The sequence below is a fragment of the Palaemon carinicauda genome, chromosome 27, assembly GCF_036898095.1.
Source record: "Palaemon carinicauda isolate YSFRI2023 chromosome 27, ASM3689809v2, whole genome shotgun sequence".
Lineage (NCBI taxonomy): Eukaryota > Metazoa > Arthropoda > Malacostraca > Decapoda > Palaemonidae > Palaemon > Palaemon carinicauda.
The window spans coordinates 1,182,408-1,194,679 of record NC_090751.1 but is presented as its reverse complement, the minus strand read 5'-3'; the positions used below and the strand labels follow the sequence as shown (position 1 = coordinate 1,194,679).

Sequence of the window (12,272 nt, the reverse complement as noted above, 5' to 3'; positions counted from 1 at the left end):
GTGCTGCAGAGCGCACATCTTGGGATGAGTGTAAGTGGCTGTGGACAGGGGAGCTTGTGGTCGCTGTGGAGAGTTAGTGACACGAAAACTCTTCCATTGTCGGAGTTCGCATACTTGAAGTAGGAAGCAACGGTTCAGGCATGCTAGTGAGTGAGAACTGTCTGTGATGACGAATAGGAGACTCTTCTATTGCTCTTGTTGGTAAGCAAGTGCCAATTAAAAGCACGCTCGATGCTGCTAGAGCACCAAATGTGGCCGCAACCCAGTAAATTTGCCTGATCAGGTGAGCGCGACTGGCACATATTAAAAGTGCTCGGATCTCTTTGAGAGCGTGCGGAATTGGCAACTCTAGGTGTGAGCATGCTTAATTTTAAGTGCGTATATTCCCATGATTGGAGATTGCGTGATAAATGTGATCTAATAGCCATGTGATTGCTTTCGTTACCTATATCTTCTCGGGCAATTCGCAATCTCTTATGTAATGGTGCGCTGTCTGGAGTGCTCACTCAGTGAGTGCGAATGTGATATTCGTAAAGAGTAGTCAAGCAAAAGTGATCATGATGATTGAGTACGTAGCGCAAACAAGGGTGAGCACGAGAGGTAAGTGCGGTCCCCATTTCCTGGAAACAGTGATTCATGCAATTGAGGCACGTGAACTGCTGTGCGCGAAGAGGAGAGCGCTATAGCTGGAAGTGTTCTTGAGAATGCACTGAACTTGTATGTAAAGGTAAGCACGATGACCACACTTGTAGCCTGTAAGTGGTAGCGACGAGCGTGCCTGTCTAGACGTCCTTGATGGTAGAGGTAAGCGTGACCTTATAGGCGAGTGCGATAAGCTCTTCCTTGAGGGTGAGCGCAATGAACGCGAGAGTTTCCACTGGTTGAAGAGTTCTGTCCAAAGTGCGAGTGCTAACTTTTGTAGGCGGGCAAGAGAGTTGTGCACATTCATATGCTCGGGAAGTCTTGTAATGTATTTCTCATTATACTTTGAGGATACAGGTAAATTCTCCACTGAAGGAGAAGTATGATAGATTGGACTTTTTAAGGAAGGTGTGCGAGGTCGCTTTCCCTTCAAAACTGTCATTTGCATCTCGGTTATCTGCGATCCTTAGACTACTGATAAAGAGGATAATTCTACATCGGGTATTTCCGCCTGCTCAACAGGAAGAGAAAATCCCTGCTTATTACTCAGGGCTTTAGGTAATTTATGCATCAGTGGGATGACTCATATGCCTAAGGAAGGCCACAGTATCCTTAAGGCGATTTCCTAAGCATCTAGGAGAATTTCCTTAGGCATATTAAGTACTGTAGAGGTACAGTATTGGTACTTCACTTGCGGGGTCCCGCTATCACTGATGCTCTTGTTATTTTTCTATCATCTTCATTCTTCTTTGTTACTCTGCTGGAGGGAGTGTGCCAATGGATTTCCTCAATTTTGAGGAAGAGCCCAGCTGTGATCAATCCCATTTTGGCAGCTTCTTCCTTTTTTATCTCATATTCCACCCACTGTTCTGACGGCCAGATTCTGCACTTGTTACAGGGGAAAGACTTTTCAATCATGCCCTTTGTAAGAGCATAACACACAAGGATTCACATAATTACTATTCATAAAGGTGCCGTACTTTCGTCTGCTCATGGCTTCTCCATCGCCGCACGCACTTTCACTGCAAAGGGCAAGAAGAAAATAATTAAACAGCTGAAGTTAGAACACCGAGAGTGTCTATACACCTTGATGGCTGAAGTCAAAGTGAAGGCTAAGTGTGTGGTGAGGGGACGAAGGTTCACCAACACTCACCAGTAACCACCGACATGCCTCTTCAAGATTCTAAGAGCCGAATTCCAGCCAAGCTGAAATCATACTTCTATCAAAGGAGGGGGATTTTATTTGTGTTGGAACTAATGTTATTTGTGGATAGATTTGGCTGTGCTAGAAGAGTAATGATGTACTTAATTTAATTGACCTTTATTTTAAAACAAAAATAGCCCCAGCACATTCTCTCAGTGTACAGTAAGAAGTAAAGGTCCCAATATCAGCCATTAGTTTATGAAGCTTGCCTGGCAGACAAAACCCCGGATATTCATACTCGGATTGTCATCTAAAACCCCGGGAGGCCTAATTCTTATAGGTGAAGTATCCATTAAGCTGTACGAAACTTCGAAAATGGGCAAAGTGACATCAAAGTCGAGGAAGACGCCATCGCCCCAAATAGGCCCATCGGGACTATTGTGCAAGTCGGTCCATAGCTCCAGTCCTTTAGAAAAAAGACAAGAAAAAATATGGGTTAGTGTTCGTTATTTTGAATAGTCTACAGTATCTGTTTACCAAGGCATTTCCCCCAATTTTGGGGGTTAGCCGACATCAAACAAAGGAACAAAAGGGGGCCTTTCCTCTCTCCGCTCCTCCCAGCCTGACGGGGGATTTAGCCGAGTTTAGCTGGTACCGCTAGGGTGCCACAGTCCCCCCTCCCCTGTTATCCTCTACAAATGAAGTTTCATACGCTGAATCCCCTACTGCTGTTACCTCCGCGGTCACCAAGGCGACCGGAGGAAGCAGAAGTGTCTACCAGAACTGCGTCACAATCGCTCGCCATTCATTCTTATTTCTAGCACGCTCTCTTTCCTCTCTCACATATATTCTCCTATCGCCCAGAGCTTTCTTCCTTTCATCCATCCCCCAAAACCTTGTCCTTCCTCTTGTACTTCTCCCATCAGCTCTTGCATTCATCACCTTCTTTAGCAGACAGCCATTTTCCTTTCTCGCAACATGGCCCAACCACCTCAACACATTCATATCCACTGTATCTGCTAAATCATTTCTTACACCCGTTCTCATCCTCGCTACTTCGTTCCTAACCCTATCTACTTGAGATACACCAGCCATACTCCTCAGACACTTCATCTCAAGCACATTCAATTTCTGTCTCTCCGTCACTTTCATTCCCTAAAACTCCAATCCATACATCACAGTTGGTACAATCACTTTATCATATAGAACTATCTTTACATTCATGCCTAACCCTCTATTCTTTGCCACTCCTTCCACTGCCCCCAACACTTTGCATTCTTCATTCACTCTGATGTACATCTGCTTCCACTCCACCATTTTCTGCAACAACAGACCCCAAGTACTTAAATTGATCTTCTTCCTCAAGTAACTCTTCATTCACCTTGACAATCAACCTCGCGCCCCCCCCCCCCTCCCTTCTCATGCATCTCATAACCTTACTCTTACCCACATAACTCTCAACTTCCTTCTCTCACATACCCTTCCAAACTCTGTCACTAATCGACCAAGCTTCTCTTCCAAGTCTGCAACCAGTACAGTATCATCTGCAAACAACAACTGATTTACCTCCCATTCATATTCATTCTCGTGTATTAGTTTCAATCTCGACCAAGCACGCGAGCATTCACCTCTCTCACCACTCCATCAACAAACAAGTTGAAGGGTTGAATAGTTTTCATTATATTCATTTGGGTCGGGGTATAAATATATATACTTTTACTGTGTCATTGGTAACCGTAATTGCAGTACTTGGTCCGCTTAAAAATAGGCAGTGTTACTATCTGTATTAAAATGGAGACTGTCTTTATGTTGAACAGGCTTACATAAGTCTCTTTTTATCGTTTATATATGAAAGATCTGTTTAAATGTTGTTACTGTTCTTAAGATTTTATTTTATTTGTTCATTCCATCTCAGAAAGGGAGGATTCATCTAGAATGCGTGTGTCATTTTTTTTTTAAATCAAGGTACAGTACTTTACTGTTCCATGATTTGTTTTTTAAGATATATTGTGATTTTTGGATAATTACTGAGAGTTAACTAACGTCTTATTTGACTTTTGAAATGAAATACAGAAGGTCGTCAGCTTACAAACTTAATTAGTTCCAAGAAGCTTTTAAGTCAAATTGTTTGCAAGTCCAATTTTGTTAAACGACAGTATTTCTCTATCTTATCTTTGTTATTTTCAGTTAGACCTGTGTTTGTATCTCCAAATGTCTGCACCGTATATGCTAATATCATGCGCATAATGTGACCAGATTAGCCAGGCTTATTTGCACGCGTGCAGCCGAATACTAATTTATTTGTACGTACCTGTTGTAGTCATTACTTTCTCAAGGCTCCGAAGGGCTCTGGGTGTCTGAAATATCCCTAGTCGATGTCCAGGTATACTTTCGCAGTATGCTTTGCTATCCGGGAAATTCCTGTTGCCTACGGGGACCAGGTACATGTACCCACCAAACATTTGATACAGAATGGATGCAACGCTACCTGAAATTGAAGTAAATTTAGTTAGTACTGTACCTTTTGATAGTTTGATAACACAGTATTGACTTATACCTCTTGATAGTTTAACAATACAGTATTAACATACTGTATACCTCTTGATAGTTCCCAACACAGTATTGACTTATACCTCTTGATAGTTTTCCAACACAGTATTGACTTGTACCTTTTGATAGTTTCTCAACACATTATTGACTTATACCTTTTGATAGTTTCCCAACACAGTATTGACTTATACCTCTTGATAGTTTAACAATACAGTATTAACATATACCTCTTGATAGTTCCTAACACAGTACATGTATTGACTTATACCTTTTGATAGTTTCTCAACACAGTATTGACTTATACCTCTTGATAGTTTAACAATACAGTATTAACATATACCTCTTGATAGTTCCCAACGCAGTATTGACTTATACCTCTTGATAGTTTAACAATACAATATTAACATATATCCTTTGGATAGTTTCTCAACACAGTATCGACTTATACCTTTTGGATAGTTTCTCAACACAGTATTGACTTATACCTTTTGATATTTTCCCAACACAGTATTGACTTATACCTTTTGATATTTTCCCAACACAGTATTGACTTATACCTCTTGATAGTTTTCCAACACAGTATTGACTTATACCTCTTGATAGTTTTCCAACACAGTATTGAGGTCGATAGTTTCCCAACACGTTATACTTCTTGATAGTTCCCAACACAGTCTTGACTTATAGCTTTTGATAGTTTCCCAACACAGTATTGACTTTCACCTTATGATAGTTTACAGTATTGACTTTCACCTTATAATAGTTTCCCAACATGTTATACGTTTTGATAGTTTCCCAACACAGTATTGACTTATACCTTTTACTTATTTACTTTGACGGCTGCTTTTCCGGTCCCATACAGCAGGGGAACCCCACTCTCTACAGGACCTCCACTGTCATTTGATCTTGTTCGTTCAGATCGATCTGCTGCTAAGCAAATGCTTGGTAAACACGTTACCACTGTACTAGCCAGGAGGATTGCCTTTTATTTTTAGATTTTGGATATGATGCCTTCTAATACAGTGATGCCTCAGCATACAAAAGTAATCCGTTCAGGATACGGTTTCGTATGCTGATTTTTTCGTATCCTGAGTCGCGTTTTACATGTAAATAGCCTAATCCGTTCCAAGCCTTACGAAAAGACACCTTTTCTTTCATAAACATGCTAAATTGTAGTAATAAACATGCAATGCAGCCATTTCTATCATTCAATAATCAACCCAACCGTTAAAAACAGCCTAATCCATTCCAGAAACCACCATGAGATTATTCAATAATGTAGTTATAGCCTAGTTATCCCCTCCAAGCCCTAAGAAAATGGTCCGTTTTCTTTACTACTGTATAAAAGTTACGGTACTGTATGTAAAGCATTTGGATCAGTGAAGATGTATTGTTATGTGTACACCTAAATTAAGGGTTGATACCCTGAAAAAAAGGTACTGTACTCTCAGCGACGAGTTGGGATCTCGTAAGCTTTTCGTATCCTGAAAATTTTTTTGTATACTTTGGCATAAAAATCTTTGTATCGCTTTTCGTACCCTGAATTTTTCGTAAGCAGAAACTTTCGTATCCAGAGGTATTACTGTATATTGTATTTTTGGTATTTTATTTTTATTTTATTTTTTCTACTTTAACTATTAATCGTTTCGGTCGGGATGCGGTCACTTGCTTTATACTTCTTCATATGTTAACCTTCCTAAGTAGCCCATTTACAAATGAATCTTTATCAAACCATTGTTCTCTAGTCTTGGGAAGTGCCATAGCCTCTGTACCATGGTCTTCCACTGTCTGGGGTTAGAGTTCTCTTGCTTGAGGGTACACTCAGGCACACTATTCTATCTCGTTTTTCTTCCTCTTGTTTTGTTAAAGTTTTCACTGTTTATATAGGAAATATTCATTTAAATGTCATTGTTCTTAAAATATATTATTTTTCCTTGTTTCCTTTCCTCACTGGGCTATTTTCCCTGTTGGGGCCCCTGAGCTTATAGCATCTTGCTTTTCCAACTAGGGTTGTTGCGTAGCGTTTGATAATAATAATAATAATAATAATAATAATAATAATAATAATAATAATAATAATAATAATAATAACCGCCCACCGAGACCCTAATTTAACATTCCAATGTATTGTGGCTCTTTTGGTTGACTTGGGCTCAGCTATACTCGAGAAATTTAGGCCTTCTATTAAATCTGTATTTCAAGTTCCTGTCAATTATATTTCACTCTCAAAATCCCCAATCAGTTGACATTTCTTTCTAATTTCTTGTTTTCCCGGATTGGTGATGGTAGGAGACTTTAATCTGATTGCTCATAGCAAGCCAACCTAGTATGGTTGGCCCTGACTAGTACAGCTTTGCTGTTCATGTCGATATGCAAACCTTTTCACCCCCGTTAAGGTATCCCTACTCAGATGCTTGTAAGTTGTAAGTGTATGTATATATAAGTGTTATCTGTATGTATATTTTAACTGTTTGACAGTCTTGATAAGTTTGTGTACTTACCCATCCAGAAGGTATATGTACTACTGGGATTTTCCTCGAAATTTATCTCGTTTGGAGGCAAAATCGTTAATCGACAAAGCATCATATCACCTTCTTTGTGGGCCGAGAATCCAGCACATTCTACGTGTGTCCAACATGTCACTCGACATGCGCCTGAAATAGAATGAAATTTGGTTATCGCCTCAATGAATAAAGATTGCCGTATCAGCCACAAATCATCGGGTGTCTGGAGAAAGGATATCCACAGATTTTGAAGATAGGATGTGACCCCTTCCTATTTCAAATTTGTGTTGGTGAACAAAATGCTTACGGGGTCCTTTGACTTTGATATCTGATTTTTTTCCGGTCCTATACAGAAGGGGACACTCTCTACAGGACCTCCGCTGTCATTTTATCTTGTTCGTTCAGAGTATTCAACATTTCATATCATGTATTGCTCATTTACTGTTAAATCATCACTGTCAAAGGACTCGCGGAATAAGAAAGTCTTCAGTCTCTTCGTGATAGTCAGTTCAGTTCTTTTACGATTTCCCCTTGCCTCCCTTCCCTTTACAGAACAAAGCTGTCCTGGATAAACCTGTCTGAATTGAAACAGAATTTTAGAATTTGCAAATTTGTGTTGATATATAAAATTATTAGGGGACATTTGGTATTGACAGTTCTATTCTGTTACGATTTCCCCTTGCCTCCCTTCCCTTTACAGAACAAAGCTGTCCTGGATAAACCTGTCTGAATTGAAACAGAATTTTAGAATTTGCAAATTTGTGTTGATATATAAAATTATTAGGGGACATTTGGTATTGTCAGTTCTATTCTGTTACGATTTCCCCTTGCCTCCCTTCCCTTTACATAACAGAGCAGATTTAAGGATTTGCAAATTTGTGTTGATATATAAAATTATTAGGGGACATTTGGTATTGTGGGTTCTGTTCTGTTATGATTTCCCCTTGCCCCCACCTTTACAGAACAGAGCTGTCCTGGATAAACCTGTCTGAATTGAAACAGAATTTTAGAATTTGCAAATTTCTGTTGATACTGTATATAAAATTATTAGGGGACATTTGGTATTGTGAGTTCTGTTCTGTTATGATTTCCTCTTGCCCCCGCCTTTACAGAACAGAACTGACCTGGATAAACCTGTCTGAACTGAAGCAAGACATTAGGATTTGTAAATTGATGTTGTTATACAAAATGCTTAAGGGAATAGATGGAACTTTGTTATGGTCAGCTCTGTTCTGTTGATTGCCCCCACCTTTACAGAGCAGAGCTGACCTGGATAAACCTGTCTGATTTGAAACAAGACATTATGATTTGCAAATTGATGTTGTTATACAAAATGCTTAAGGGAATAGATGGAACTTTGTTATGGTCAGCTCTGTTCTGTTGATTGCCCCCACCTTTACAGAACTGAACTGACCTGGATAAACCTGTCTGATCTGAAGCAGGACATTAGGATTTGAAAATTGATATTGTTATACAAAATGGTTAAGGGAATAGATGGAACTTTATGGTCAGCTTTGTTCTGTTGATTGCCCCCACCTTTCCAGAGCAGAGCTGACCTGGATAAACCTGTCTGATCTGAAGCAAGATTTTAGAATGAATTTAGTTTGGTATCCCACATTCTACTGATGGTGTCCCTCCTTATTGTGGATGTAAGAATCGACATTTTTTATCTCCGTTTACCACCAGTGACGAAGAAAAAAGTTGCCTGATTGATACTCACATTCTGACTCCACAGGACCCTCCCAGTAGGCATTCATCAACGAGATGATAAATCCTTCTGATTTGATGGATCTTGGATATAGGTCGCCCCCTTTGATGTAATGCAGAGGGGCATCTTTCAGCAGGTTTTGTCCCTCGGTAAGGATGACCAGGTCGAGGGTCAACGTTGCCAGTAGTATCCAATAGAATCCTATTGTCATTTTCTCCATTCTGTTGGAAAAAAAAAATATTAATTTCTTGTTTTCGGTATCTTTTAGCGACCTGAGTGGAAATACCTTATAGGTTGCTCATGGATGGCAGAAGCAAGGGATAGTGACATTGCCCTAGCAAGCAGGACAATGCCCTAGAGACTAACCATATATGATCAGCGCCCAAGCCTCCTCTCCACCCGAGCTTTGACCAGGGAAGGCCAGGCAATGGCTGCTGATGACTCGGCAGATAGACCTATAGGCTCTCCCAAACCCTCCAACCTTAGCTCACGAGGATGGTGAGGTTTTAGCGACCAAAGGAACTAACGAGTTTGAGCGGGACTCGAATCCCAGTCTGGCGATCACTAGTCAGTGACGTTACCACATCGGCCACCACAATGGGCTTGTGCGTCGCCATGATCAGCCAAGCTGTACTAGTCAGGGCCACCCATACTATAGTCAATTTCTTTTAGCGATGCAGATTTGCACCGACTCGCAGCGGTGCCCTTTTAGCTCGGGAAAGTTTCCTGATCGCTGATTTGTTGGTCGAGATAATTCTAGCCAATCAGCAATCAGGAAAATTTTCCGAGCTAAAAGGGCACCGCTGCGAGTCGGTGCAAATCTGCCTCGATAAAAGATATGGACTATAGGTTGGCTTGCTGTGAGTGATCAGACAAAAGTCTCCCACCATCACCCATCCACAGTGGCCAGCGTGGTGATGAAAACTAGGTCATGTCTGAGGCCTTTGTCTCGCAGTGGACTAGAAACTGTTGAATTTGTTGTTGTTGTTGTTGTTGTTGTCTTACATAATCTAACTTATTTTTTTTTAATTCAAAGGACCTTGCTCGCGATTATTTACGTATAAGGTGATCCCAGGTCTTCACGAAGCGTTGAAAAATTAAAAAATCTATCAAATAGACTTTTGAATAAACGGATTTTGAGAGAAGCGAAAAATTTATTTTTGGGTTAGGTAGCCATGTCGTCGTGATGGAAGTTTCTTCGAAGGTAGCTTCCTAGGTATATTTGACCTAGGAAGCTACCTTCGAAGGAACTTCCATCACGACGACATGGCCTGAGCCCAAAAAAGTATGATAAAGAAGTTTAGTTAAAATTTATTAATGAAGGTGCTACAAACATATGTCCCTCAATTTTTGCTTCATAAATGAATTCATTGCTGAATGATCTCCCCGGACCCAACAGAGAGTCATATGGGTAATATTTTTTAAATCTCTTGCTTGAGGGTACACTCAGGCAGGCTGTTCTATCATATTTTTTTTTCCAAGTTTTTATAGTTTATATATTAGGGATTTATTTTAATGTTGTTAATGTTCTAAAAATATTTAATTTTAATTTCTCATTGCTTCTCTTGTAGTTTGTTTATTCCCTTAATTTCTTTCCTTACTGGACTCTTTTTTCCTATTGGAGCCCAAGTTTAACGTACTTTTCTTATATTTTAAGTATTTTTACCATCCTTTTTTATATTCTAGGCATTTTAACAATCATATACAACTATTTGATAAAATTTCACATATACATTTTATAGATTTATTTGAAATTGATCATTTGCTATTTAAGAAAATCTATCTCTTACTGGATTTAGTAAGACACCCAGAGAACAAATAGAAGAAATTTCAAAATAACACCTTTTTAAAAAGGGAATCAATATTTTGAATTAAACTAAAATACAGTGCAATGTAAAGACTGGAGAACATGAGACATTTTTGTCACGTTTTTAATTATCGTTTGCCAGGTCTCAATATCGATTAATAAATACGAATACAGACAGAAGTTTAATTGCATAGAAATGTGTAATGCATAACATATCAGTTCGTGTGGGCTATAGCGACGTTGGAGTAATTACTTTTTAGAATAGGTGGCCATCTGTGAGTGTTTGATGTCACGGGTCCTTTGACCAATTGGTCTGTGAGTGATTGACGTCACGGATCATTTGATCAATTGGTCTGCGAGTGTTTGACGTCACGATCATTTGACCAATTGGTTTGTGAGTGTTTGACATCTCGGATCATTTGACTAATTGGTCTGTGAGTGTTTGACGTCATGGATCCTTTAACCAATTGCTTTGTGAGTGTTTGACGTCACGGATCCTTTGACCAATTGGTCTGTGAGTGTTTAACGTCACAGTTCCTTTGACCAATTGGTCTGTGAGTGTTTGACGTCATGGATCCTTTGACCAATTGGTCTGTGAGTGTTTAACGTCACGGATCCTTTGACCAATTGGTCTGTGAGTGTTTGACGTCACGGATCCTTTGACCAATTGGTCTGTGAGTGTTTGACATCACAGATCCTTTGATCAATTGGTCTTTGAGTGTTTGACGTCACAGTTCCTTTGACCAATTGATCTGTGAGTGTTGGACGTCACAGATCCTTTGGCCAATTAGTCTGTGAGTGTTTGACGTCACAGTTCCTTTGATCAATTGATCTGTGAGTGTTGGACGTCACGGATCGTTTGACCAATTGGTCTGTGAGTGTTTGACGTCACGGATCCTTTGACCAATTGGTCTGTGAGTGTTTGACGTCACGGATCCTTTGACCAATTGGTCTGTGAGTGTTTGACGTCACGGATCATTTGACCAATTGGTCTGTGAGTGTTTGACGTCACGGATCATTTGACCAATTGGTCTGTGAGTGTTTGACGTCACGGATCCTTTGACCAATTGGTCTGTGAGTGTTTGACGTCACGGATCCTTTGACCAATTGGTCTGTGAGTGTTTGACGTCACGGATCCTTTGACCAATTGGTCTGTGAGTGTTTGACGTCACGGATCCTTTGACCAATTGGTCTGTGAGTGTTTGACGTCACGGATCCTTTGACCAATTGGTCTGTGAGTGTTTGACGTCACGGATCATTTGACCAAGTCGTAGGTGGCTAGTTCTGTCCATTTTTTGAGTGATGTATTTCATATCAATTCGTTTTGTTTTATTTCTTAAAGTTTCTCTTCAAATTTAATTTTATATTTGTAATATCTTCTGAAAGATTTTCCTGTATCATTTTTATATCTACTTACACAATCATTTTTTTATTTGTATATCTTTTGAAATATTTTCTTGTATGCTTTTAGTATCATTTTACACCCTCGATTTTTTTCTTTATTTTATATTTTTAATATCTTTTGAAATATTTTTCTGTATAATTTTTATATATTTTAGACCCCCGAAAATGTTTTAAATCTTCTGTGTAATATATTTCAAAATATTTTCTTTATAATTTTTATGTTTTTACACCCTCGAAACTGTTTTTTTTTATTTAATTTACACCCTTGAATTTTTTTTTTCAATTTTTGTATGTGTAATATCTTATGGAATATTTTCCTGTATACTTTTTTTTAGATTTTTTTACGCCCCCAAAAATAGTTTTTTATCCCTCAAAGTCGTCTGAATAAAAACGAAATTATATAAAATAGGATATTTATTTGCCCATATAATTCCTACACAGTATTTTATCATTGATTCAAAAAGTTGAAATTTCTCCAAATTCTCCAATTATCAAATTTTAGTCTTATGCTGAAAA

The 12,272-nt window shown here is 39.1% G+C and overlaps 1 protein-coding gene across 1 annotated transcript; it reads right to left on the bottom strand.

Moving 5' to 3' along the window:
- Nucleotides 1–2,028: 2,028 nt before the first annotated feature.
- Nucleotides 2,029–8,765, bottom strand: LOC137620458 (uncharacterized). Its single transcript, XM_068350616.1, has 4 exons — nt 8,558–8,765; nt 6,835–6,987; nt 4,098–4,274; nt 2,029–2,252 (listed from the first exon to the last, which is right to left on the bottom strand). Exons 1-4 carry the CDS (start codon nt 8,763–8,765, stop codon nt 2,038–2,040), a joined length of 753 nt encoding a protein of 250 aa, XP_068206717.1. The 3' UTR covers nt 2,029–2,037.
- Nucleotides 8,766–12,272: the final 3,507 nt, after the last annotated feature.

Excerpts from the sequence above, each read along its gene's own strand:
- LOC137620458 (XM_068350616.1), bottom strand. The coding sequence starts at position 8,765 with ATGGAGAAAATGACAATAGGATTCTATTGGATACTACTGGCAACGTTG. Across the intron at positions 4,275-6,834 it reads TACATATACCTTCTGGATGG|GTAGCGTTGCATCCATTCTG; the intron begins GTAAGTACACAA and ends CTTCAATTTCAG. Across the intron at positions 2,253-4,097 it reads GAAAGTAATGACTACAACAG|GACTGGAGCTATGGACCGAC; the intron begins GTACGTACAAAT and ends TTTTTTCTAAAG.